The sequence below is a fragment of the Filicampus tigris genome, chromosome 22, assembly GCF_054856515.1.
Source record: "Filicampus tigris isolate MCC_2025a chromosome 22, RoL_Ftig_1.0, whole genome shotgun sequence".
NCBI lineage: Eukaryota > Metazoa > Chordata > Actinopteri > Syngnathiformes > Syngnathidae > Filicampus > Filicampus tigris.
Window position 1 is genome coordinate 1,408,759 of NC_141238.1, and position 27,747 is coordinate 1,436,505.

The 27,747-nt window shown below is 46.8% G+C and overlaps 3 protein-coding genes across 4 annotated transcripts; all 3 read left to right on the forward strand.

The window, feature by feature from the left end:
* The first annotated feature begins 394 nt into the window (after positions 1-394).
* On the forward strand, positions 395-5,068 carry ppp1r3aa (protein phosphatase 1, regulatory subunit 3Aa). The gene is made up of 4 exons (XM_086023151.1): positions 395-1,963; positions 2,451-2,503; positions 2,575-2,654; positions 2,973-5,068. Exons 1-4 carry the CDS (start codon positions 1,230-1,232, stop codon positions 4,794-4,796), a joined length of 2,691 nt encoding a protein of 896 aa, XP_085879277.1. The 5' UTR covers positions 395-1,229; the 3' UTR covers positions 4,797-5,068.
* Positions 5,069-19,193: 14,125 nt separating this feature from the next.
* LOC147126373 (small integral membrane protein 30) lies at positions 19,194-19,862 on the forward strand. Its single transcript, XM_086022582.1, has one exon. The coding sequence runs from the start codon at positions 19,292-19,294 to the stop codon at positions 19,481-19,483; it is 192 nt and encodes a 63-aa protein (XP_085878708.1). The 5' UTR covers positions 19,194-19,291; the 3' UTR covers positions 19,484-19,862.
* A 1,304-nt stretch (positions 19,863-21,166) lies between these two features.
* On the forward strand, positions 21,167-24,342 carry gpr85 (G protein-coupled receptor 85). 2 transcript variants are annotated; one of them, XM_086022901.1, is made up of 2 exons: positions 21,167-21,589; positions 22,166-24,342. In XM_086022901.1, the coding sequence occupies exon 2, from the start codon at positions 22,329-22,331 to the stop codon at positions 23,460-23,462; it is 1,134 nt and encodes a 377-aa protein (XP_085879027.1). In that variant the 5' UTR covers positions 21,167-21,589; positions 22,166-22,328; the 3' UTR covers positions 23,463-24,342. The 2 variants fall into 2 exon arrangements, with proteins under 2 accessions (XP_085879027.1, XP_085879028.1); XM_086022902.1 differs by having other exon boundaries at positions 21,167-21,347.
* Positions 24,343-27,747: the final 3,405 nt, after the last annotated feature.

Below are 27,747 nucleotides of genomic sequence, written 5' to 3' on the forward strand. Positions count from 1 at the left end.
ATCATCAGATGCAGAAATGTGCAGGGATTCCTCACGTTTGACTCACTTTTGGACAAAAGTCCAGTTTCCCCTTCTTTCTTGTGGTGTTATTAATATCTTTGCTTTGGGTTCGCGACAGGGGTCATGTTTTGTTTAATTCAACTACTTACATTATGTGAAAACAGAGATGTCATTTTATTTTTTTTTTATTCTATGCTTTGTGGACACCCGGATGAGACTGCATTTTACCGCGATCAAACAGCGCCATCTATTGATCCCGCGTTGAAATTACAAGCCTTTCGGACGCAATCAGATAACCGGCACGACTTTGATCAAACGGCGCGTTCTCCAACATAAGCACTGCAGGTTTCAGACCATTTGCAACATTTGCGGCTATGTTAGTCCACAAGAGAGAAAAGGAATGACGCCTGATAATAACCGAAGCCCACACAGGCCATTACAAGTCATTAGAGGGAACTATTTGGCTCGGGAACAAAGTCTTCTTTGTGGACAGAGGCCACCTGTGAGGGATTGTGCGACTCGCATTGAAGTCGACTGACAAGATTTACTGTAAGCGTAAAGGGGATGACGGTGGCGCTGCAAATCGAGGATTAGTTGAATTAAACTTCACACGGTCGAACGCATTCGGGGCTTAATCTGCTACACAGAGAACAGAATAATCTCCCTTTTGGTCCAAAAATAAGGTGAAACACTGTCACGAGAGAGAAGGACAGTCGATGAAAAAAAAACTCATTTGGAGTTTGAGTCCGACCGAGTCGTGCGCACGATGCCTCATGGGAAATGTAGGATCTCGCGTCTTGGGGGCACTCGAGGACAAAAGCTGAGGAAGTCTTACTAATAATAGTCCTGAGAGTTGTCTTTTTTGTTTGGGTTTTAGAGGAATGCTTGCATCAGCCCCGCGGACGTGAGGCTTTGCAGCGTCCAGAGTGGCCTTACGTAAGCCGTGTTTGAATGTATTTCCCCTTGTCGCTAGCGAACACATTGCGGCGGGATGAACGAGCGGATAACCAATGCGGGCCCTCGCTTGAGCTGCATGTGTCCTATTAATAGGCCTGGCCCGGACTCAGCTGCAACCCAACTCCATCTGTCCAGTCACGTCGCCGCTCCCTTGCTCGCCCCTTCTCCAGTGTCCCCCGCGGCCGGGCTGAGGGCACTGCGCCGCGCGCCACCCTGCGAGGCAGACAGACGGCAGCGCAGGCCGACAGCTGGCTCCTGGACCCTCGCACGCCATGGAGGCTCTGTCCATTCAACTCCTGGAGGAGGACAGGTTGTCTTTAGGGAGGCAGGGACGTGACCAAGAAGAGGTCAGGACCGAGGGCTCCTCTCCTTGGGGCTCCACTCCGGACCAGGACCAACCCGAATGGGAAGCGAGCCCCGCTGTCCGCAGGAAGGTGTCCTTTGCGGACGCCTTCGGCCTGGAGCTGGTGTCCGTCAAGGAGTACGAGGACGTCGACGGCGCCGAGGACGAGGAGGTCGGCGAAAGGGAGGCGCCGCCGCAGGAGCAGTTCTACCTGTCGTGCGTCTTTGCGGCGCCCTCGTCCGAGGAGGAGCTGGAGCGGCGGTTGGAGGCGCAGATGGTGGAGCTGGAGAGTGTGGAGCTCCTCCCGGGAACCAGCACACTCCGAGGCAGCGTCCGGGTCCTCAACCTCTGCTTCAGCAAGTCCGTCTACGCCCGGATCACCCTGGACGGCTGGAAGAGCTACTTCGACCTGCTGGCCGACTACGTACCTGGATCGAGCGATCGGAAAACAGATCGGTTTACCTTCAAGTACACCGTGGTTCCTCCGCTCGAGAAAGAGGGGACCCGCATCGAGTTTTGCCTCCGCTACGAGACGTCGGCCGGCACTTTTTGGGCGAACAACCGGGAGATGAACTACGTCATGTTCTGCCACCAGAAGAGTCCGGCCAAGCAGCAAGTGCCGGAGGACTCCAAGATGAAGAGGAGCTGCCTCAGAGCCAACAGGTAAGATCTTCGGCAATCAACACGGCCGACGGTTTCGGTACATTTTGGACAGCTTGCTGTAGCCTAGCGAGAAGCTAAATTCACACCAGGTGCGTCATCTACGAATTGACTTATACATTTCCTGTTCTCCGATGGAAGCGGCCTCCGGGTTTCCGGTGTCACGGAATGTCGTGGGCAACGGAGAAACTAAAGGGTCTTTGGGAAATGAAAGTAAACAAGCGCGGCTTTTGGGGCTAAAGTCGGAGCTATTTCTGCCCGCCAACACGACCGCCGTTACGTCATTTTGCAGCGGTGGATTATTTCGCCCATATATGGCGCTGTTATCGGTCTCTCTTGATTAATGGAGGCCTTTTTTTTTTTTTTTTTTTTTTTTGCCATGTGACATAATCGGAGCCAGATTATTCCAATCACGAATCCTAATCCGTTATACTGAAGGAAAAGCCACATGCAGCGGACTGACTGCGTGTGCATTGTTGTGCTATTTCAGGAGGGCGAGCGCACAGCAAAAGGAGAGTATGGACGCAGCGACACTTGCCGCAGGTGTGTTTGCACGCGTGACGATTATGTCGCGTTTGTCATAGCACTAAACTTCGACCCTTGTCGACCAGCAGAGGTCAAGGCCCCGCGTGAAGCGGAGGAGACGAGGGCAGAGGGTCCATCGTTATTCTTCCCCGCTGGACGCAAACCTTTGGTGAGGTTGATTCCTGCTGACTTTGTCTTGCTGAATTGTGTTGAGGAAGCCGAAAATAAATATAAATCTAAAAGATTCGATGGCGTCAAGAAAACAGGCTTGAACGCTCGCGCGATCCAATAGTACCGTTTTTCGATATTAATGATAAGTAGGATCTGTTTATGTCGGAGTGGTATTAATCTAAAGCTTAATGAATGAATGTTCGTACATGATACATTTCTACAAATGCCCCTCACGATCAGCAAATCACGCACTGCCAAACTGTTGCTTTGCTGCCAACGTAAACATTTTTGCTTGAACTTGTGGCCTCTTCGACAGGTGGCGAGCCTAAAAAGCCGACAGCGAGCGGCGCGCTTGGCGCACGTGAAAGAAATCTTCTCCCAGAGGTGGGGGCAGGCTTCCTCGCGTGACCCCGCCGGCACCCTTCAGCCCTCGGGGGAATTCTTGCTGGAACGCCAAAGGAAGCGAGTGCTCGCCTACCGGCAAATTCCCCTGATTGCGCTGGACTGGGACGATGATAAGCAGCAGCAGTGGGTGAGCTCTAACGTGGATAATATCTGGACTGGGAGAGCCAAATTGACCTTGTCGAAAGCATCAGAGGAAAATGTAAAAGGTGCGCTGTCTGTCAATGATATTTGGGGGACCTTTCTAAATGGGAAAGGTCCTAGCCCTGATAAAGAAAGCTCCGTGTGCGATGTATGGCAGGCGTTCATTCACGGGCCTCCCAACTGCGCCGTCCCCGAGTCGGAACGGCTGCAGAGCCAAAACGTACCCCGGAACGCGCGGCCGGCCACCTTGGCGGCCTCCGCTGTCGGTCAGGCGCTGTCACATGCTTTGCCGGATCACGTTTCCTCATACCCCGGGGGCCGCCAGCCCGCAGGGACACGCGGCGGTGACGCCCCCCGGGAATGCGGCTCTGCCGAGGCGGCGCTTGTGTCCCGTGACTCTGTTGACAGTTTAAGTGAGTGTCACAAGCATGAAGAAGACGGGGTAAAAGGAGGACCACAAGGAGACGGAGGCGCCGAGCAGCTCGCGGCCGCCGTAGCGACAAGGCAGAGGGGGTCCGCCACAACAGACGTGACAGCGAAGGCTCAGAATGCCAGTCGCGACGGTCAGAGGATCGTCCCAGGAGACCCAGGTGGCGTACACAAGGTGACGGACGACGTGCTGGCATCTTGGGACACGATCGGACACGGCACAAAGGATGCTGCCGGACAAGGAGCGGCGGACGGGATGGCGATGAACTGTATGCGTGCCGTCACATCCGCAGAAGAGGAAGTGGTCAGGCCTCAGAGAAACCGGGCGGGCCGAAATCAAACGGCCAACGGCCTGAAGGTGAAGACTGAAGGTGCGGCATCACATGAGGGCCGCGGGTCCGTTCATCGGAAAGAAACATTTAATTGCACTCTTGAGGCAAAAAATGCGGAATCGGATGCACCGGGCGACCGTGTCGTCATCTCCAACGACGCGGGGGACGGCGCAAGCGCGCTCGCGAGAGAAAATCTGGGCAGCCTTACAGATCCATCGAGGAAAAACGTCGGCGATGATCTTTTATGCCCAGATAAACGATGGAGATTGAAACAAAGCCCCACAGCGGAGAACGTGACAAGGAGCGAGACGCCCGTAGAGCTTTGGAACCAAACGGAGTCATCAGACACGGTCCAAGACGAGCAGGGTAATGCGGACAGAGTGAACTTTGAGCGTAAGGTGGAGGACACTCGTGTTTATGAATCGGACACTATTGCGGCAGAAGCCCTTGGCGCGATCGAGTCCAGGCAAATTGGAGACGATTCGCTCAGGAGGGTCCACGGTCATGTCCGAAGAAACGCAAACGTTGATGCGGCGGCTGAAGTCGATCGCGATCCATCCGGAAGTACCGAAAGCGCCGCGGAAGAAAGCGAGCAGTCGACCCGCAGCCTCGCCGGGAGCTCCGGCGCTTTCGTGTGGTGGAGCGTGTTGTACATCCTGAGTCACATCACCAGAATCGTCGCCTGCGGCCTGCTCGTCGCCGGGTTCCTGGTCGTCGTCGTCGTCCTGTACGAATTCCCGGCATCCTTCGTGCTCTACATGTTTTCGATGGCCTGGTGGTTTGGCAAGTGGAGGGGCCCTCAGGGGCCAGCAAACAAGGCGATTGTCAGTTAGGTCTGAGTCGTGACAGAAAATGCAGTGCGTGTGTGCGTGTGCGTGCACGTGTGAAATATAACACTATCGTAATGTTCCTTACTCTTCAAAGTGTATGATCGCACAGCCACATAGTGAAGGAGGATGAGGGAGTAGGTGCAATAACACAAACGTGACCATTTGCAACGTTTGCTTCTGTGATTTTTATATTTGTATTTTTTGTCTTTCCTACTTTTCAAGTAGTGCAGTGGTTGTCCGGCTGTCTTGAATAAAAGAAACTACTGGTCACACCATTTTTTGGGGGGCGCTCGGGAACCATTTTCAGCCACAACTCACACTTTTGACACTTGATCTTCGTCAGAGTCTTCCCCCGTTAGTCTGCCGTTTTACATTTCGCCCGCAATGACGTTTCCCTAGCAACAAGAAAGGAACACCTTGCTCACGATGTTGCTGCCTCCGCCATTCACGTGAATAAACTCTGTGAACCTCCGGATGAGAAAGCCGCCTCCCCTCCTCGCCTCTGTCTCTGCGGAGCCATCCATCGCTTCGCTTTAAGTGCCTGTCGACCAGACTTGGAAGGAAGTCAAATTTGCCCGGCCAACGGCGCGCCGTTTTATCACGGCTTCTCGTGAGAGCCTCCGAAGGCGACATATCACAGGGCTGGATGAGAGAATCACTTAAAGTTGTGCTTTTTGTTTCACGTCCAGCCAGCGCACTCCTTTGAGAAGCAAAATCAATCAGCCTAGCGACGGTTAGCATACCAGTTCTCATTAGTTGTGTGACACATCCGTGTCAATTATATATACATATATATATAATAGTGGTCATAGTAATCAACAATTACCTTGAAAAAGTAACTGAGTTACTTTACTAAGTACTTGACTTTAAAAGTAACTGTTACTTTGATGATTACTTGATTTTAAAAAAAAAGTAACTAAGTTAGGTTACAAGTTACTTTATTCATTACATTCCCAGACCCCGCTGGACAAAAGAATTGACGAGCGGTTTTGCCAATACGTAATTGGTAGAGCAGTTTTAACAGTGACGTTGAAGAACACAGGGCAACCTTTTTTTGACATCACTAATTATTTATTTGGATTTTTTTCCAAACAAGGCTTTATGGATTTCACTTTCCAAAAAAGTGATCCTCGTTTTGAATTGTTTTTTTTTTTTTAAGTCTTTTTAAACTTCACTTATCATAAATATATATTTTTAAGGCAGTCTGTTTTGGGCTGTTAAAATTGTCATGGCAAAAATTTACATTTACAATGCACATGGTTTAGAAATATCATGATTGAATTTGGGGACCTCATCCAGTCACACATCGTCGTGGATCTTTTCCTTAAAGCTTGAATGTGCTGTGCTCCAAATTACTTTTTTTGTTTTTTTTTGGACAAAATGGAAGTGTTTTTGAAGCCGGATCACACTTTGTCAAGAGCAAAGAGTTTGCAACGTATCTTAATATTTTTTTTTATCTGACGCACTCAAAACAGTGACTGGATTTCCAGCTTGTATAATAATAATAATAATAATTCACAAGTAATGAATTTAACTTTGCAAAGTATCTTCACTGAGAGAAGTAATGTGTCAAGAGTCTTTCTTTTCGAACCGGCACCACTGTTAATCAACCTACGTTTGCCTCGTTATGACGTCACACGCTCAAAATGGGCTCACGTTTCAACCAGTGAGTCATTACACAGCACCGTGGGTGGTAAAGCAGTTCAGCAGAAGTCACTTGATCCAATCCGGGGTATGGCGACCTTTTGTAAAGCGGGCGCCAACCCCACGCTGGCAGCCTCGAAGCAGATGGCGGCTCGCCATCGTTGGCATGGCACAGGGCCGCTTCTGAAGCCACCCGCTCCTGTTGTTCACAAATCACACGGAACGATCCGGTCCAAGTGGACGCGAGGGAGTCCGCCGCCACACGTGGACTACTCGGGATTTCGAATTGACTGATGTCAGGGTGACTGCTGAGCTTATCGCGAGCACGGCGAAGAGTGTCATCACACGCGTTTATACAAGATTGCTTTGGCAAGGCCTTTGGGGTTAAAATAGAGGAACAGCATATCAAGGATCATGTGAGTGTTATTCTCAGACGTGCATCCAATTCTTTCAGTGTAGGCACTGGCTATACAGTCCGGAATAGAACTAACTTTTGGGATCGCAAAATAATCCAAACACTTGGGGAGTGTGACCAGTCAGTGTCAGCATAAAAAATGTCATGCTTCTGCGTGGACTAATTGCTAAAGTTATTGGTGGCCATAGAAGTTGGACTTTGACTTTGAGGAAAAGAATGTAATGTAATAAGGATGAAGTTGTATTTTTTCCTCGGAAAAAAAAAATCAACTCTACAAGAACAAGATGTATTCTACCAGAAAAAAAGTCATACTCTTATAAGAATGAGGTGGTATTTTTTCATATCTGTATGTAGTATATACTGTATGTGTGTATGCATACACATATATACATATAAATACAAATACACACATACACATAAATATACATATATACATATGTAACGGTATATCCACATATATATATAATACTACATCCAAATAAAGGGACACTGACCATATTGGGTTTATGTTGCAACGCCACCATTTTCCTGCAGATGTCCCTGCAGCCTCACTTATCCATCACGATCTTTTGCTAAATGCTTTTGTGCGATAGAAACAAACCAAAAAAAAAAAAAAAAAAATCACCCCAAGCAAATATTTGACACCATCTGCATAATCCTGGACTCGAGATGTCATTCTAAATAATAAGCAGTTGTGTGACGCAAAGAGCGACACGCAGACAAACAATCCAGTCGCCCCTCCCCCCCCCGCCCTCTCACCCTGTGGCAAAAAAAAAAAATAGAGAAATCAGCGTGCAATGAAGTGCACTGCCGGGGACAAGAGGGTGAATGAGGACATGCTGCGTGAGTGGATGAGAGCTCTAGTGGAGGCTGGGCCTTGCTGCAAGGCCCGAGGGGACCACAGGCACTGGGCTGACAGATCGCAGACCTGACAAGACTGCATTGTCCAACGCACTCCGCCACCAACGCCACCCATGCATCCATCCATCCGCGCGTCCATCCATCCGGCACTACCGTCAACATCATGACCCCTTAGCCTTGCACCGACTCCAATCAGACCGACTACATTCCCCGATGTCAGGCAAGCTTCCAGCTTCCACTTGGCATTTGGAGGGTGGGACGTAGGTGGGACGCCAACACCTCCCAACCAACACTAATTGCAGCCTATTGGGGGACTCAGCAGTCTGCTGCCATATGGCTGCAAATGGCACTGCGATCACGGACGCTTCATTAGGTACATCCAGAGGTGATTTTATATATATATATATATATATATGTTTTTGCACCTCTTTGCAAATTACGTTTGTAAGGTACTCCGACATTACTCCGAGATGATTCCGCTTGTTCTCCACAGTGCGTCTTTGGAGCAGAAGGTACAGGTTTATTTTCGAGGGGCGAGGGGGGTGGTTGGAGTGAGTCATTGGGGGAGTCTGCTGCCAAGTCACTCTGTCATGTTCGGGGCGCCATATGCACGTATGCGTTTGTGACGCCTCGATTCACATGTTGCGAAGCGTAACAAGGCGGTGTGGGGGAGGCACGTGGGGCTGGGGGGGCGATGTACTCTGTGTACAGAAGCAAACTGCGTTCCAACATGGAGCGTATTATTAGCAGTGGAGCAAGCTTGCGCCTCAGCTTTTGTCCAGCAGACGTCTCGGGTATTGACAACAATGACATCGCTGATCTCAAAAAAAAACATTTTTTTTCTTCGGGACAAGAACCGTTGACGGTTCGTTTGAAGTTCATGTTTCTGCGTGTGTTTATTGGAGAAATACTAGCACTTGACAGGTTTTTTTTTTGGTTTGTTTCGGTCGTGCAATTATTCATGTGCCGTTTTTATACTCACCCGCTCCAATTTGGAAATCCCTGCTGTACACCAATATTGAAATCCAGCATATTGCCGGCAGCTCGTAAAGCCTCCTCTCCCCTCCCATCTGTTTCGCCGCAAAAAGGTCACGCATGGAGCAGACTGTGTCTATCTCATCCGATTCGACTTTCATCTTTTTTTTTTTTTTTTTTTGCCTCGAATCGACTTGCCTTTGTCCCCCCCCCCCTCCCCTCCCCTTCCCCGCCTCCCGGGTTTCCTCTTCCGTCCGACGTTGGCCTCGCTTTTGCTGTGATGAGATGCGAGGCTTTTCAAATACGGCGTCAAAACAAATGAAAATGCGTTTTAATCAGGCGGACATTACTTTCACGTCTGAACATAGCGAGTCAGCATTTTAATTAGGAGACGGAGTGTGATACTGTCCTATTTGTTGAGAACTGAATTCAACTTTTAAGGAGTGTGTGCCGCCTCCCTTGCTCAGTTTGCCCACCTTGCTACAGATAATGGATGAGCGCTTATAAAAGGAGGCAAATGGGTGAATGAAAAGGACAAAAGCGCTTGGGGAGCAGATGGATGTCTGCGAAAGGCAATGTAAAGAAAAGATGGAAGAGACAGATGAGATAGCTACACCTCGTCCCCGTGTACGAGGGTGACCTGAATCGAATCGATTTTCACAGCAGCGGCCCTGTAAATCAACACAAGACTCTTTGCGCATCTGTGTGTCTTTGTATGACAAGTACACACACACATACATTTTTGGGCTACTTGAATACCTCAATAGCTCACATCCAAAATAGTCAAAATTGTGCGACGTAGAAGCTACAAACGGTGCGTCAGGGGTCACGGTAATGTTCTCTGCGGGACTCCAAAATAGAGAAATACACACACGGGGCCAAGCAGCATGATAGCTGTCAACAATGCAGCCGCCTCTGGAGCTAACAGGATGACTGGGGACGACAGATGCTACCTCGTCGGCGAGGGCAATTTTCTCAGCCGCTGAATTCAACACGGCAGATAAATAAATAAATAACATATGCATATACATACATACGTACACACGTCATTCCAGTACAGTACAGTACAGTATCTCTCTGTCTCCGCACTAACAAGGAAAGCGTGACGGGAGAGAGAGCGTCCTGTTACGGTTCACTGCTCCCAAGGCCGGTGAGACGTGAAGACCGGTGTGTGATGTAGTACTGTAATCGTGTGTGTATGCGTGACGGTAAGTAAGGTGGTGCGTGTGATGGACAGAGCGAGTCGACAGTAAGTCCAGTGGCTTGACTTTGAGTGACAGGTAAGGGGAAGCAGCGCCTCAGCCTGCTGTTGTCAGCTCACGGGAATAAGCGCTTCTCGACTCGCGCTGACTCTTTGCGTTTGTCTTTTTTCAACACATTACACTCCAGCTGAACCCCAAGCACCCTTACACGTGCTTCCTCCGGTTCATTAGGGAGATTAGCGCGATTAAAAGGATGAAAGATAAAGAGGATTGTTTATTAAGAATCTCCCAAACCAGGCAGGTAAAATTTGCACTCCCCTCCTCCCTATTTGTTTGTATAGCGGGAAGCTATAGCGGAAAGTCCCCACGAAGCAGAGTTGGTCCCTGAAAAGAAACTCCACATCCTCAGTGTCGATTTGTTTCGGCTTTTCCTCCGGGGGCGGAGAAAGCGCAAACCAGTTAAAGTTTGCAGAGACTCATTTTGGACGTCAACGTCGACAGCCAAAGCAAACGGAGATCAGCTAGCTCCAAGCTAACGCAAACCACGGTAACAAAGTCATTGTCAACTGTGGAAAACGAGGGCTTTAAAATACTCTTCAAAGTACTAGACCTGCGTTACGAGCTGTGTTTTATACAATATCTTACTTTTTATGTTTACGTTCACTGCACGTTTTGATGAAAATTGTCACTATTCAAATTAAAACCTGTTCAGAAAGTTTAGCTGGCGTTAAATGTCTTTTTTTCTTTTCTTTTAGAGTTTAAAACATGTAAACAAAGAATCGTGATAAAATCGTGATCGTGATTTGATTTTTGAAAAATCGCCCACCCTTAACCTAAAGCATTGACTTTTTGACCCATATTGAAGTCATGTTTGACCCAACGGTTTTTAGAGTGCCCCAAATCCTTGTCAGTTTAGATCATTAAATTAGTCGACAAATGCAGATTTTGCATTTGAAACCTGTAACATACGTTTGCCTGCTTCTTTTTTTTTTGTTCAGAATACTACTAGTCACAGTCCGTGTTTTGTAGCAAATCCACATCAGTTCTTGTGATTTGCCAACCGCCACCACCGGGGACACCGAATCGTAATAAGTGGGTGTCGAGGGCGGCTGCCTGTATACCTTGTTGGCAAGCAGAGCAGGCAAAGAGAAGGCGTAGAGGGAAACGCGCCGACAGTGGGACTGCTGTGTTGCCATGACGACTGTCTTTGCATCGCAACCATAGCGAAGAGATTTTTTTATGTCCTCGTCCCTCGGCTTCTCCCCCCCCCCCCCCCGCCCCCCATCTTTCTTTCCATTTTCGACTTGATGTTTTTCTTCCCTGCTTTGCTGCTTTCCAGCGCAACGCTCCAAAACACTTTTTGTGAGCTCGCAACTGCGAGGGCGAGAAATAAATCAGGTGCACCGATCCAGGCAGAATGCTGATGAAGGCACGGCAAGATGGTGATGATTATTCAACGCCTCGCGTCGTAATCATCAAAGACCTCCGCTTCCCTCTCATTTACTTTTTTTCCACGGGCCGATAATGAAAGTCTCCCAAGATGTGTCAGTCAGTCCAGTTAGCCTGTAATCAAAGGTGCCGGGGAGACAGACGTAGAATGAATAGATCTAACGAGGACTATCAGAGCTCCGTCAATCGGGAATGTTTTGTGTGTGTGAACGGCACCCGGAGACCCATCTCACAGCACTATCAACACCACTTGGCCGAGCAAAACCCTTCGCCATGGTAACGGAAAATTCCCAGCACTTATACCAAAATGCTGATTTCCATGGCAACACTGTGTAACATTCAGTGGGTGTTTTTTTTTTTTTTTTTTGCTTTCTTCAAAAACTAGGTTACTTGGCACCCCCTGTTGAAATTTTATCTCAAACTAAATTAGCTTAATGCTAATGCTAATCGGGTTGCCCGAAAATGGCGCAGGTCCTTGGAAGAAAGAAGATATTTTGTGAGCGTTAGAAGTTTTGAATCTGATCAACTGCGCCGTGTCAGATGGAGTCCCTCAAGGGTCAATTCTTGGACCCTCGGTTCTTGGGCGACAGCCTATAATTATTTACACATTTGGGCCTGTAAAATGCACAGTAGTCCTTAAGTATGGGATGTGGAATAGTAGATTGTGCCTTTTGGGGTACAATGACTTGTCAATAGGGAGATACCCTAAAGATCCTTCCATTTGGGGAACAAATGTAGTAGTCCATAAATCAGCGTTATGCGAGTCATAACTACACTCTCATAGAATTTTTTTTTTTTTTTTTTTTTTTTAATTCTGGACAGGCAGAGAATAAAGTGAAACATCTCATTTGTGTCCCTATGCGTTGCCAAGGTGAGAGCACAGAATGGATCACTATTGTATTGAAGGACCAAGCTTCTTGACTTGAGTGGGTTCAAATCAGTGCAGGCGGTAATGGAGTGTGCCAGTGGTAATAGAGGACGAGTGCTCACAAGCCTGCACATGTAAACACAGGGGAGAAATAAGCTCCGACTCCCATTTACTTTTACCGCACAGACAAAATTAAATATATTAATATCCCAAATCTGTTCCTCCCTCCTCTTTCTGTATGCCCTCATTTCAGAAAAGCGGGGAGGAAGGGGGGGGATGGGGATCCCATTTGAGAGAAAGAGCATGCATGAGGTGTCTTCCGCGCGGCTGATGACGAAATCCAAAGCAAGATGGTGAGCCAGTGACGAATTCCGGGGGCTCGCACGACTACAACAAACCTTCCTTCCTTTCCTCATTCTCCGGCATAAATGTCAAACGGTTAATGAGCACCAATGTGAATCAATTTGTTAGCATTTGCCACACAGCGCGGAGAAGAAAACAGCCAATCACTGAATTCACGATAGCTGAATAATAATGAACACGATGCACTTTTGGGTACAAATGTGGAGCAGTGTGGATTACAGATTGTGCTGAAAAGGTCCTTTAAATGTCATTCAAGTGAGTTACGCCGCGTTATGTCAGACTGGCCCGCTGCACTGTTGGACTGAGGCCACCCCGCCCTCCCCGCCTTGCTCTCCAGCTGCACCCGCCATGCCAAGGCTCCCGACCGACTCAAAGGGATTGGATGCTCACTGTTGTTCACTCCATTTTGCTGGGCCAGTAAGTGACAAATTCAATACTGGAACTGCCTCTTGGTAAGAACGTATTATTTGCAAGGCTGAAGAATTAATCAAATATAAATCGACATCGCAATGTGGTCGAACGCAATTTCCCAATCCCACCCCCCAGCCCCGAAAAAATTAAACTGCTTCACTGTGGTGGGTAGGCCACATGAGAAAAAGATCTTTAAAAAAATAAATGGTATATGAAATCGCGATATTGAGGCGAAACAAATCACAGTTAAGTATTTTTCTAAATAGTTCAGCCCTACTTCTCAGCCCAATTGAGATGATTAAATTAAAATAAAAGGAGCCTTTTTTTTTTTGCCACCGGTACAGCTCCCTGTCTCTGTCCTTGGTGCTGAATCGCCGCTCGTTCGAATGGCACCGACAGATCAATCAAAGCAAACGTGATGCCAACATATGCCAAACGTGGCAGGCCCGAGGCGGCGCTTGCCTGCAAGCGAGGACGTGACGGAGCGACCGTTCGCGTGGAACATGTCCATTCATTATGAGTACCTGCGAGCATGTGGGCGTCGATGCACACGTCTGTCGTAATGCGCACGCATTCAAACATGTATCATTATTCATTTGCCTGGAATGGGTCTCCATATCGCCGTGTGAATAAGAATACGTGTTTACATACAGAGTGGCGCTCAGTGCTTTGTAATGCACCAGCATGATATCACGTTGCACGTGATTCGAAAGCATGACGATTTTATACAAAAAGTCACCGTAATCAATTATAGTAGTTTGACTTTGTCTGGCTTTCTCTTGATTGTCGTTTCAAAAAGATGTGTCCGAATGCTGCATGTCCAGTAAGACCAGGGACTTGTCTTACTCCAGAGGACAAGGAGCTTACGGTGCATATCAAGGATATGGAATACAAGCTGAAACGGCGTTCCACGTGTCATTCATCAACAAAACACAGCACGCTAATGTGATTTCGGATCCATTTTTTACTTCGCCCACCGCATTTTTGTTTCTCCCCCTTTCAAAGCCAAAATTGAGATTTCTACCTCGATGTTAGCGCAGGCAGGCGGCCCACTCGGCTGCCACGCGAAGCGGCGCGCTCAGATCATTAATCAGGCTCGACGGCACAGCGGGTAACGGGCGAGCCGCGGGAGAGCGCTAATGCATGCAAATGTAAACTCGTTTTGGGGGCAGGTTGAGCCAAGGACAGAACCTCGCCGGCGAGCGAGAGCGCATCGCATCCGGTCCACCTGAAGCAGGAGTTGGCTCGACATCATGGCCAAAAAGAAAACGGTTGCAGAACGTGCAAAAATCCACATATGCTATATCATCCACTGGGGAGCGTTCCATTTTCCTGATCAGATGTCCTACTTAAAGGCAGGATTGTCAAACAAGCTTCTTAAGCAGCAGCAAACGTGGGAGTCGGAGCTGATTTGCCGCCAAATGAGGGTTCAGCTTAAGCACGCCACCCCTTCTTATTCACGGTCTCATTACGGCTGGGATTGTAGCTCGCCGGCGATAACCTCGCGTGACTTTCTGAGATGAATCCGTGCAAAACGAGCTTATAGGAGGTAAGGTTGAGGTCAGGGTTTGCGTTCGGGTTCAATTCACTCTAAAAACAGGCAGTTAAACAGTTTTGGACCCAAAATTGTGTTATTTTTAATCCGACTGTTTTAGAATAACACAATTTGGGGTCAAAAATGGATCAATCCACTTCTTGGGTCAAATTGATTTGATTTGATTTGTTTGTGCGGAAATGGGTCGTTTTTGTCCAAAACAACCCCTAAAATTGGACGGTTTTGTGCAAAACAATGACTCCTCTACAAGACCACAGTCATGTTCCATTTTAAATTTGGTGCGTGTTGGAGAGACCAATATTGGTCGGTCAGGCAATATCAATAATGACCATGAGGACGAAAAGCTAAACACAAAGCCTGACCTGACTCACTCGCCGTCACCGATGGTCAACATGGCAGAAAACAAATGCTGCTCCCCCCCCTTACACAGAGAAAGCAATGAGTGAATGAACAGGCCATTTCGGGAACCCCCCCAGGGGGATCGAGGAGGTTGTCAAGGTTGAGTCCTCCTCCATTGGCTACAGCTAAGTGTGTGAGGGAGAGCGAGTGTGTGCATGTTGTCCTCTGGGTCTCACTAACATTCAGGCGGGCTGATATCTGCCCTCACGCTGGGAATAGAAAAAGCAAAACATGCTCACGTGCGTGTGTGTGTGTGTGTGTGTGTGTAAGAGTGCGTGTGCCGACACTGCCCGCGCGCCGGCGGCCATCACAAGTCTCCCAGGTCAGATGGGAGGGGGCGGATGAGGGAAGGAAGGAAGGGAGCGGAGGGGGGGGGGAGGTTGGTCAACAGCTGTTGGTGAGCAACGTTCTCTGCATAGCTTGGCATGCGAGCCCGAAGACGGAAATACAAATGTGTATTATCTGCGCGGAAATCAAATCTGGGGATTTGACACGGACATCTCAAGGTCGCCGCTATTCACGCTGTCTGAAAACCAATGGCTGCTTTCCCATGCTACCTCACTGATAACTCTATCTAACTCTAATAATTTCTCTTCCCTTTCTTTTCAGTTTTCACCGCAGCTTTTCCAACTACAAATGTCCAAAGCGCTCCGGTATCAAATTGAGCTTTAAACAATTTTCCGCCGAGTAACGGCAATCATTTCCAGCGCCGCTATCAAAAAAAAAAATAATAATAAAATAACATACAATAACAGCGATGCAGCAGCAGCTGCGTGAGAGGTTAATGCACCGGATTAATTTCCAGTCCACGTTTCATTCACGGCTCCATGGCACGAGCATGACTTTTTTGTTTGTGTAAAACGCTAGCTGAAAAAAAAAAAATGACATGCCTAATCAATGCCCGGACTGCAAAAATCACCATTGTAAAAGCGACAAACCACACACAGAGAGGTAAGTGACACAATTTCATCCCGTTGCATTGTATACCATTTGCTAAAGCCTTGCTGTTGCTGTTGTTGTTGGGATTATGTTAAAGCCCCTGACATCTTAGGCAACCTTATGCAGCATCTTGAGCCAGACCCAAAAATGTCCACACATCCCCAAACGCGGGCATTAGCACGCACATGAGCTTAACACGAAACACACACCCAGACACAAGACCAGCGCGTCCGGCGGGGGGAAGATTATGTAATCTCTCAGCGAGACTTTTAAAAGCAAGGCAGTGACCCTCAGCCAATGGCTTTTTTTTTTTTTTTTTTTTTTTTTTTTTCCAAGAAAGAGTGCTACACTTGCAGCAGTCAGCTTTGTCTACTGTCACGACTCGTTAGGAGCGAGCTCGACGACCGTTACATGGATTACGAGTGTGCGTTGATAGAATCGCAGTCAGGTACACAAATATGGAGACGGACGCGGTTCTCATCTTTTTGTATGGCTGCCAATCCAACCGGTTCCCTTGTATTTTGTACCCACTGGCCAAATCAAATCACATGACCTGAATCCGGTTGAGAAATGCATTTCACATGCCTATCGTCACTTCTAATATGACAAATTCAAGCAAACCGGCGCAAGGTACTTTGAGCATACAGAAGATCAGTTGTGTTTTTATGGATGCTAGGAGAACAGGGGACTTGGCTCTTTTCCCTCCACTTTCCTCTAAAGTGGATTGATTGGCTTGGATGCCGCCCCAAGATGCCGGCTCATTGGTATGTACGATTGGTCGGCGCGAAGCGACCCGGCTTCCGTCGTCATGGTTTTACGCCAATCCTGAGACAACGTCGGAAGATTTTGCAAGTCTTATCCGTGGCCGGCAGAGAGAATGTCCTGTGCGGAGAATTCCTTCGCCCGGCTAAGGGGGCGAAAGGACGGACGCAAGGGGGAAAATATCTCCAAGGCTTGACGGAGCACCTCCTGCTGCAATCTGTAATTACCAACAGTGCAATCAGCAGCCTCGTTAATTTCCCCTGACTGGCGGCAGCTGACGGCTCAATTGCGGAGAATGCACTTGAACAACTTCATAAGTAAATGGAACTGACGTCTCGGAGCAGTCTTTGGCATCAGAGGCTGCGGCGACCAAAGTGCATATTCCGCTTATTATACTTGCACTATCTGGCATCATCCGCTTTTTAATGACTTGTCTTTGATGGGGCTGTGGAAGCTCGAGAACAGATAAAAAGCGAATGCCCCAAAAAAAAACAAAAAAAAAAAAAATTGGCCCAGATAGTCGCTTAATAGGTTGTTTACATCATCAAATTTACTTGATACAAAGTTGCTCTTCTTGGATACCGTTTGGCAGCAGAGCACTTCCAGTCCACACTTAATTATTGACGAATTTTCCGACATTTTTTCCAGTCGTCTTCATCCAGCGACCGATCTCGAGAACTACATCGCCAACAGCAACGATCCAAAGCCAAGGCAGGTTCTCCTGTAGAAATGCTTCACTGTAATTTTCGCCCACCGTTTCCTCATGTGCGATTGACAGGCGAAATAAAAAGGATGAATAGCGCACTAATGGAAAAGCACTTTAAATCACAGCAGGTGGCACAAGAGCTTTTACCTCCACCAATGAGGTTCACATCTATCTTATCATATTTACAGAATACAACCACAGATATATCAAGCATGTATCGTCAGCACAAACACACAAACGATAAAAAAGGCATCTGGCTTCAGATCTGTACAAATGTTTGCATGTGTGTGCGTGTGTTAGTTGCGCATTTCCGCACAAGTGTGCGGATGATAAACCAACCCCATGATTGTGTTTATCATAGCAAGGCACACGGGTGACATTTACGCTATGAAATGAAATGTGATGAGCTATCAATCCCCCTTGCATATATTGTGCGCACGCACACACACTGGCGCGAGTCACCGTGATGCACTTCGCTGTCAGCCAAATTTCATGCGGGGCGCACATCGGCGCGCATCTGAAGAAAACTTGATCGCCTTGAGTCAACGCTCGTTTAGATCGATTCTACCAGCGTGCATCAATTTCGAAAGCGCTCCACTATGAGGGCGACACGGCCCAAATAGATAGAAAAGCCCCTCCCCCTTAAAAAAAAAAAAAAAGTGGCTGAAGCGTCATATTTTAAGCGCATGTCCACATCATTAAGGATATAACGACATTGTTGATGCAAGGCAGTTGACAGTTTCTCATGAAATGCCAGGTAGACAACAGCTGCACATTATTGCTCTGCTCAGGGTTACAGTCCCAGCAGACGGCCTCATTAAATTCGCGGGGACGTCGCGACAAGTCCACACACCCAGATGGACGGTTATTACTCGCCACAACTTCAAGCACTGATGTCCCTGTGTGGAATCGTCTTCAAATTTCAAATGTAAATATGACATAAAGAGGAAAGTCAACACCCCCAAAAATCTTTGCAATAACAGCGCGGCCACTTTGTCACTTCTGTCGACTGAGAATGACATCACAGTTGCTCAGGGGTCAGGTAAAAAACGGCTCACCTGTTTTCTGAAGCTGAGCCCTGAGAACTGCTTAACTCATATTCCACAAACGCAATATTAATCAGAATGCTTTGTCTCAACTAGTGGGCCGGCATAGAACATATTCTTGAAAGAAAAATGTTTGGGTTGACTTTCGCTTTAGTGCTTTCCATAATAAATACAGTATATGAATCACAGGCATAACATTTGACTTTCCGTCCAGCCTAGCTTTTATTTTAAAAGGGCTTGCCTGAATATCAGTGGATGCCACATGCCTCAAAGTGTGACTTTGTGAGGTCCGTCTCCAGGTTGAGCTCCCCATTCTGCCTTCATTTTCAGGTCATGTTTGTATTTCAATAATCACATTCCACAACACAAGACACATGAAAATCCATTTGACACTTTCCCTATGGGTAACAAATGGTGCAATGAACCAGTGTAAAAGCACCTGAAAGGCTCTTGTTTAAGTGGTTTGCAACAAATCAATTTGTAAACATAATTAATTTCCAGGTGCAATCGTTTGCTTCACCGTTGTCACGGGTAATTGGGATTGGCTAGTGCTGTTTACAAAAACGAGAACATCAATACTGCTCATACTAAGGACAGAAAAGCATTCATTTAGAGTTTTTTTAATTTATTTTTTTAACTTTCAATATTGCTCATACTAAGGACAGAAAAGCATTCGTTTAGAGATTTTTTTTCCTTTTTGCAAACCAGGACTAGATAAATATACATTGGAATATTTTAAATTACAATATTTTATAATCGTCATCAATGCCGCTTCCGGAAACGCTACATTGCCATTGGCTGACTACTCCCGGAAGTCCCACCCTTCTGTCGCATGACTTTGACGTAGGCACGCACGGCAGCTCTACCGGAAGCGGACGACGCAGCAGTTGGAGCGCTCAAAACATGACGCCCAAACAGCAACTTTCACGCGTTGCGGTGGCATACACTTGTCTGACTTTCCTCCAGACGATCCCCCCCGCGGCGGCGTACGATGCCGGGGACGCGCTGGCTCTGCTACTGGGGACTGTCGTCGCCATGGTGGGCTTCTGCGCCTGCCTGGGCTGCTACGCGCGGAAGCGGAACAGACTGCTGTGAGGAGGAAAGAGTCGCTTGTACCACGCTTCTGCTGTCTCGCCAACACTTTGCTGTGCATACTTGATACACGTATATGACTTTATATGCACCCCTTTGTGGTTGCTTTGGTAAAAAGCGTGGCTGAAATCGACCAATAAACTCGTGACGGGGGAGCGTGCGCCCTGACCGGAAACGTCGTGGAGAACAAGTCCAGAAGAAGGATTTAAGAAGAAGTTGCACTGCTGTCAAAAAACGGACCCAACACTGTCGTTGCCTCTATATAAATACTTCTGCTCAGAATGCTTATTTGATTGTATTTTCTCATCTTCATTGCGAAGTGCTTGGCAAATCCAAGCAAGCTACCGCCAGTCCTGTCAAAATAAAAGCTTTTAAACCCTGACCGCAGAAAACAACTTTGAGGTGATTGTTTTTGCATCTTAATTTGGAATCCAACTGATAGGAAGCCACACACTTTATTGTAGCAATATTACAACAGAAAATGGATGGGAGTTGTGCACCAATATAGACAGGTGAAAGAAAAATGACATCATGAAACAGTACACAGTTTTCTGCACAACGCTACAATATGCATTTATTGCATGGCTAGAAATCCTTCAAAATAAAAGCAGGGGTAAGAGGCCTACTAGGGATGGAGAGCCTATTGAATGGAGACCAAATTCATGTCCGGGTGGGGTACAACATGGACTACCTCGAGGCACTCGTGTCATAAAATGAGAATGTAAAGGTTGCATCAAAAATATCCTCACCCTGCCAACAGTAGCACGTTTCATTGCCGAGCTACAAAGAAAAAGCACATTGTCCCACACGCTTGCGACATGACGGCTGCATGCTTGAGAAGACCAATTCTATGAATTTGTCATGCCGCCCAGGATGAGAGAACAACAGTGAGCAAAGTGCTTGTCAATTATGCATTTACCGTACATGGGATGCCTTCTACCTCAAGTCAAGTTGTCGGCCTGACTGCATTTATCGCTATTGTTAATGCTAACAACATAACTCAATATGACACAAATGTTTCCCCTTGTTTTTTAAATATATGTACACACATATGCTACTCAGGATATCCTTAGAAAGAATAACTAACATTCGAAATTCTCGTTTAACACGATCAATCCAACAAAGCTTGGCTTCGATGATCGTGCCAAATTTTTCTGTATTTTAAACTCTCTCTATTTTAGTTGAATGTTCAGCTATTTTAACCTGATTTGTTAAGCGCCAAAAATAATCAACCTTGTTTTGTTCAACACATCCAACCAGTTTTTCAGTTGTATTCGGTTCATTTTCAAGAGTATTCGGAAGCCGTCATCAGCAAATAAATCACATTGAAGTATTTTAGAAATCGTGCATGTAGCATATAGTATGAATAATTTAGGACCTATTACTGACTCTTGCGGTACCCCATAAATCAGCTTTAATATATAAATACTTTTTTTTACAGATGCGTTTACGTTTGCTGCTACAAATTAAATGTGAAATGTGGGATGGGTACCAGATAGTGTAGCTCTTAAATGACGCATAATATGTTGTTTTGATGCCAGAATTCGTGTCCAGTATGCATGTCACTGTCATCTAAATGTGCATAGTGACGTGGTGACTTGTGCAGAGGTTTTTACAGGGCAGCAGAGGCCCAGTTGAGTGGATGAGAGCCGCCGCCGCTGCTGCTGCTGCTGCTGCAACAAGAGACAGGACGCGTCTTGGATCACAAATAGGGATGCAGGGCGCATGCGCACTGCTCCCCGTTTACTGTATGATATTCGCCGTGGTGGAAAAAAGGGGGGTAGGCAACAATCGGGATTTTTTAAACCAGCGACTAAACACGACGAAATAATCTCCAGGGGATGTGAAAACGGACCCTTACCAACAGGTACGGTGTGGATCGATCGCCCCTGATCGTCTCTTTTATTTTTCCCCCGTTTTTTTCTATTTTTTTTCTTCTTGTGTTTCCTGGAGGATTTTGACATGATTCTGGTCTCGTCGACGCCGTTGTGTTTTATCTAAAGCAGTGACAAAAACACGGGGATTGCTTCACCGCTGCTTTGCTTCATGTGACAGGCGAAGGAGGCTTTTTTTTTTTTTTTTTTTTTTTTCTAAGATAAAAAATAAACCGTAAGTACACCGCTCGACAAACGCGACATTGTTTCATGTAGAAATACGCAATTGTGAGGCAACGGACGTGCTTTTCGTTGACGCCAATTATGCTTTTGCTCTAGCCTTTTTATGCAAATGGTGTCAAATATGTGCAGGTTCATTAAATCATAACGCAGTTGAGGTGAGGAGAAAAAAAAAACGGGGAAGCAAAACACAAACGCTTCATGCGACTTTATTTGCATCCAGCTTGTGTGTGCTGTTGGGTGTGATCGGGAGCACCTTATTATTTGATGGTTTTTTTTTTTTTTTTCCTCTCTCTCTCGAACGGGCTTTAAAATATCCTGCTCGCTCTTGCGTGGATAAAAAAAAAAAAAAAAACCCAAACCCAATCGTCGCTTTTGAAACATTTCCTTCATTGCGCATTCGCAAGTGCAAGAAGGATCAACGCAATAAGGCGTCAGTGTGGCTGTTTAAATGAAACGAATGCGAGGCACTTGAGCAGAATGTGACAGAGACATTGCAGTAGCTGATAGGCGGATGATTTTTTTTTTTTTTTTTTTTTCCCCTCTCTCTTCCTCGTTTTGCTTCCTTTAGGTGTGATGAGACAAAGGAACAAAGGATGCCTTAGAGGAGAGGTTGCCTACATGCCCGGAAAGCTCCTCAAAGCCCATGCACCGCAGCCAAATGGATCTAACGCCTCCCCCCGTCGCCTCCTCCAGATCATGATACTCGGCTGAAGCTATCCCCGCTTATCTTTATGATCCCTCCTCCATCTATGGCGAACTATAGCCATGCAGGGGACCACACCATCTTGCAGAATGTCTCTCCTCTCGCCACCTTCCTCAAACTGACCTCCCTGGGATTCATCATCGGCGTCGGCGTGGTCGGGAACCTCCTGATCTCCATCCTGCTGGTCAAAGACAAGAGCCTGCACCGGGCGCCTTACTACTTCCTGCTGGACCTGTGCGCCTCCGACATCCTGCGCTCGGCCATCTGCTTCCCCTTCGTCTTCACCTCGGTCAAGAACGGCTCGGCGTGGAGCTACGGCACGCTGACGTGCAAGGTGATCGCCTTCCTGGGCGTGCTGTCCTGTTTCCACACGGCCTTCATGCTCTTCTGCGTGAGCGTCACGCGCTACCTGGCCATCGCCCACCACCGCTTCTACACCAAGAGGCTGACCTTCTGGACCTGCCTGGCCGTCATCTGCATGGTGTGGACGCTGTCGGTGGCCATGGCCTTCCCGCCCGTGCTCGACGTGGGCACGTACTCGTTCATCCAGGAGGAGGACCAGTGCACCTTCCAGCACCGCTCCTTCCGGGCCAACGACTCGCTGGGCTTCATGCTCCTCCTGGCGCTCATCCTGCTGGCCACGCAGCTGGTCTACCTCAAGCTCATCTTCTTCGTCCACGACCGGCGAAAAATGAAGCCCGTCCAGTTCGTGCCGGCCGTCAGCCAGAACTGGACCTTCCACGGGCCCGGCGCCAGCGGCCAGGCGGCCGCCAACTGGCTGGCCGGCTTCGGCCGGGGCCCGACTCCGCCCACTTTGCTGGGCATCCGGCAGAACGGCAACGCGGCGGGCCGCAGGCGCCTCCTGGTCTTGGACGAGTTCAAAACGGAGAAGAGGATTAGTAGGATGTTCTACATCATGACCTTTTTCTTCCTGGCGCTCTGGGGGCCTTATCTGGTGGCGTGCTACTGGCGGGTGTTCGCCAGGGGCCCCGTGGTGCCGGCGGGCTACCTGACGGCCGCCGTCTGGATGAGCTTTGCCCAGGCCGGGGTCAACCCGTTCATCTGCATCTTCTCCAACAGGGAGCTGCGGCGCTGCTTCAGCACCACGCTCCTCTACTGCCGAAAATCCAGGTTACCGAGGGAACCCTACTGCGTTATATGAAGGTTTTTAACCCCGCCCCCCCCCCTTTACCTTCGCCCCCGACCCATCTGGGCTTTTTCCTCTTGTACAGCTCTCGCTCTCTTTCTCTCTCTCTTTCTCTGCTAGCTTTTCTTCTCCTCATTCCTCCTTTCCAGCAGCCAACCACTTTTGGTGATTGCACCCCCCCCCTCCCCAAAATAAGGAGGCCCATGGAGTACAACAGGGCTCCATGGTTCGCCCCTTGTTGTTTCGTGGAAGGCCATGCCCGTGCAGAGAAGCAAAAACGCAGACAATGAAAACGCTTTGGATTTTTTTTTCCTTTCCAAGATGCATTTTTCTGTGAGGTGTGAAATATAAGAAATGAGAAAAAAAAAAAAAAAAAAACAAGAATACAACAAAGAAATGATACCTCTCAAGGAATCACTGGAAATGTTTTACATTTTTCAGAGTTGCACTACAAAAAAAAAAAAGATGTAAAGATGTTGGTTGCAAAGACAACACTTTTCCCCCTCTCCTTTTTCTCCAAACGAAATGATGAATGCTTTAATTTGCAACAGACTACACACACAAAAATCGCTGTAAGTAAGGCAAACGTGTTGGAATTACACCATCACCAGAGGATAAAATGGTTTTAATGTAAGTGGTAACTTTTTTTCATTTACCAAGGGGCGGAGCGGGCGGGGGGGGGCGGCTTTTGCAAAAGGGGGGAGATTTTTTTGACGTGCGTTTTTTGAACTTTCAAGTAGAATGGGTCTCTTGTAGTTTTCTCCATACGTCCCCAATATTGTCTGCCATTGGTTTTGTTTTTTCTTATCACCTTTTACAGCGGGGGAAAGATGCTTTGGGGAACAAGTTGTGCTTAAAAAAAAAAAAAAAAAAAGAAAAGACATTTGAAGATAAACGTGTCATCATATCCATGTACCCTCAACACTATCATATTGTTACCGATGCCACTCCGGGTGTTCTTGCCTTAATGGTTACAATGCTATTGTCATCTTAGTTCATTCAATGCACTCCTATCAAGTCAGTCCTTGGATGCAAGGAGAAGTTATTTATTATTTTTATTTTCAATCACATGAAGTGCATGTCCACTTTTTTTTTTTTCGAACCGTTTTCGCCGACCACCGTGTGCTCAGAGCACAGGCAATGAGTGTTTGTGTGTGTGTGTGTGTGTATGTGAGTGCATCAAACACTTCAAGACCAGAGCCTTAGTACGATATCTTGCACAATTTGTAAAAAAAAAAAAAAATAAAAAAAAAAAAATAACACAAGAAAAAGTCAAAAGACAAAAAAGGGGGACATTTAAGGCACACAGTCTTGTTTCTACTTTCCCTCCATTTGCTCTCTACCGATTTTTTTTCTCTCTCTCTTCTCTCTCTCGTGGCCATTTTTTTCTTTAAAGAAATGACTCTGTTCCTTTTTGTAAATTATAGATGGTGTGTAAGTATGTAAGTCTTTTATTTACTTCTTGGAGTCCCGAATGTGAGTACAGTTTCAGTTAGGATTGCATTTCGCTGAAAGTTAACCGTGTAACCTGTTGCTTTTTTTTTTTTCTTTTTTTCAAAAATAATAATAATAAAAAAAAAAAAAAAAAAAAAAAAAGAAGAAACTTTCCATTTTGCAATATGGTTCGTTTGATACCTCTGGGGGAAACATGCTCACTTTATTTACGAGATGCTCGTCCGAATGTGTTTCTGCAACTTGAACTGGTTTGAATCTCTGGTTGTGGCCACAAATGTCAAATTTTGGCGATAATTTCTCTTTTTTTTTTTTTCTCTCTATCTTAAGCACCTACGCCCATAGTTGTGTGCACATGCCTGATTTTATCCTATGCTGATGCAAATTTGATTTGTACCCCATGATCCCGCCCCCTCAAAAAACAAACAAAGAAAGCATTTCATTAAGCCCAGCCTTTTTCCGGGGTGCACGAGCACCAAAAAATATGATGGCGAAAGGGCTTGTAAACACTCCAGGTAATTGCACGGCGAGCTGCAGGTTGCGCTGATGAGCAATGCCTATTAGGGATCCATTTTCATTATGAGCTTGGCAATTACTGTTTTGTTTAGGACATGAATCATTCTATGGCCTCATGCAGATGACGCGCAAGCCTTTTATTACCGTTTAAGTGAGCGCCAAGATGGGTTGGATTGCTTATGGTGGGCTTTTGAATATCCTGTTTCTTGGCACCACGAGGAAGGAAGCTGTTTGGAGGACATTTGTGCCGGTCCGCATTTAAAGTCGCACCGAATAAAAAGCGATCAAGGATAGTTTCGAATCAGACCAGTTATGCGGTTCTTCCAGCTTTCGGATTGTGCGTGGCAATTAACGCCGATATTTTTGTTTTGCACCTCTGGACACACACAAAAAAAGCAACTCGCCCTTTTCATTCATCGTGTATAATTTTGAGCAAATAGCATCTGTTGACTGGCTAGCATCTAATGGCTTTCAGTCAGCGTAATTAAAAGGGCAGTTGTGCTTTGTGCGGAAAGCCTGCCTTGGAGTGGAATGGCGCCGACGAGATAAAGAACGGCTTTTTTGTATGCGCATCGCCCGGCTTGGCGTATTTGTTTGGATTGCATAAGGGCGCCATTGAAGTGCAACATGCTTTTCAATATCCGCAGGGCATGGCTTTCATATTTCGTGACATCCTCGACACACGTTTTGTGTAACAGCTACATGCTAACGCGTGGCTTTCAAGCTAATGCTGCGGTTGAACGCAAATGCTTTGCATCCTGAGCCATTATTTCTACACTGTAAACAGTCGCCTACATCTCAATTCAAATATTCAAATTGACATAACTTCAATCACCCATTTCAAAAAATTAATCAGACTCAAAAATGACTTGTAGTAGGAACTCAGTTGTTACGAGCACAATCGAATTTGGGCACATTTTAAATCGGCCCAAACACTAGCTGGTTGTTGTTGTTTAATCTAAAAGCAGTTGGGTCAAAAATAACCCAAGGTGGGTCAAAAAGTGACCGACATTTTTGGTGTATTCATTCAACCCAAAGCGTTGGGTCAAATGTACAACCCACAAAACAAGTCAATATTTGGGGGTCGGTTTTGAACAAAGCAACCCAAATTTGGGGGATGTTTGTGAGTTAATAATTTCGACCCAATGTTTTGGGTTAAATTAATAACCCCCAAACCAATCACCCCCAAACCAATATTTTGTACAAAACCAATTGGCAATTTAACCCCCAGTTTTAGGGGGTTAAATGTATCACCCCAAAATGCGTGTTAGTCCCTCTTTGACTCATATTGGGTTACTTTTGACTGCGCAGAATTAATGGTCTTGAACATCAATTGGGCCCAAGGTTAATATTGAAATCCTCCAAAATGCCCGTTTGAATGGGCTCATCCCAGCTGAGTGTGCCGAATGAGAGCACATGTTCGACACAGACACACTTTGTCTGCTAATATGCAGCCGCGATAATGAAGAACAGCATCACATTAGGCGAAGATGCACAACGACAGAAGGTCCAATAAAAAAAGATTGTAATGATCATTTGGGGGTTTGATTGCATCTGGGAAGAATGAAGGAGAAGAGGAAGGGGGTGGGGGGGGGAACAAAAACAAACCCAAAAAATGCTGCATCATTTATTGTCAGACAAGCTATTACAGACCGAAGTGGCTTTGGAATACCAATGATGCAGACTGCCCGTCCTTCTACTAATAGAAAAGAATAGCCGTGCTTTAAATGATTAAACCGGTGTTGCTTCCAAAGATACCAGCGGGTCTGACTATTTCCTGGAGGCCTATGCTGAGCTGTGTTGACACAATGTGATGTAACACGTTCCACTCTTGCTTCTGCCTGGTATGAGGTAGAACATAAACAATTCGCATTTTGGGGTCTTTTTCCACCGGTGTCGCCGTGGTAACCAAAACACACGTGTGTACGTCCACCGCAATAAGACGCTTATGGACCGGGGTAGAACGTTATCACGCTTGGTGGCGTGAAGACGCCTTTGGTCTCACTACAGTGTACGGACAAATGTAGTTGATTTTGGATGCCTTTTGAAGTCAACTGGGAAAAAAAAAAAAAAAAAAATCCCTGGTCTAACTGTACAAAATTCCAGCTCATCCAAATAGCTGTTTGCAAAACGCCGCAGGCTTGGGATGAAGTCTCATGTTTGCTTCTTTCTCTCAGCGCAGAGGAGCTCCGACGCGATGTTTGGACAGTTGGTGCAGTAGCTTTAGCAATCTTCCAGGAGTGTGCTTTTTTTTTTTTTGGCGTTGTTGTTGTTGTATTTTTCGATTTCACGGCAACAGAATGACATGACTCCGTGGCGGATACAACTGCAG

Excerpts from the sequence above, each read along its gene's own strand:
- ppp1r3aa (XM_086023151.1), top strand. The coding sequence starts at position 1,230 with ATGGAGGCTCTGTCCATTCAACTCCTGGAGGAGGACAGGTTGTCTTTA. Across the intron at positions 1,964-2,450 it reads AGCTGCCTCAGAGCCAACAG|GAGGGCGAGCGCACAGCAAA; the intron begins GTAAGATCTTCG and ends GTGCTATTTCAG. Across the intron at positions 2,504-2,574 it reads CGCAGCGACACTTGCCGCAG|AGGTCAAGGCCCCGCGTGAA; the intron begins GTGTGTTTGCAC and ends GTCGACCAGCAG.
- LOC147126373 (XM_086022582.1), top strand. The coding sequence starts at position 19,292 with ATGACGCCCAAACAGCAACTTTCACGCGTTGCGGTGGCATACACTTGT.
- gpr85 (XM_086022901.1), top strand. The coding sequence starts at position 22,329 with ATGATCCCTCCTCCATCTATGGCGAACTATAGCCATGCAGGGGACCAC.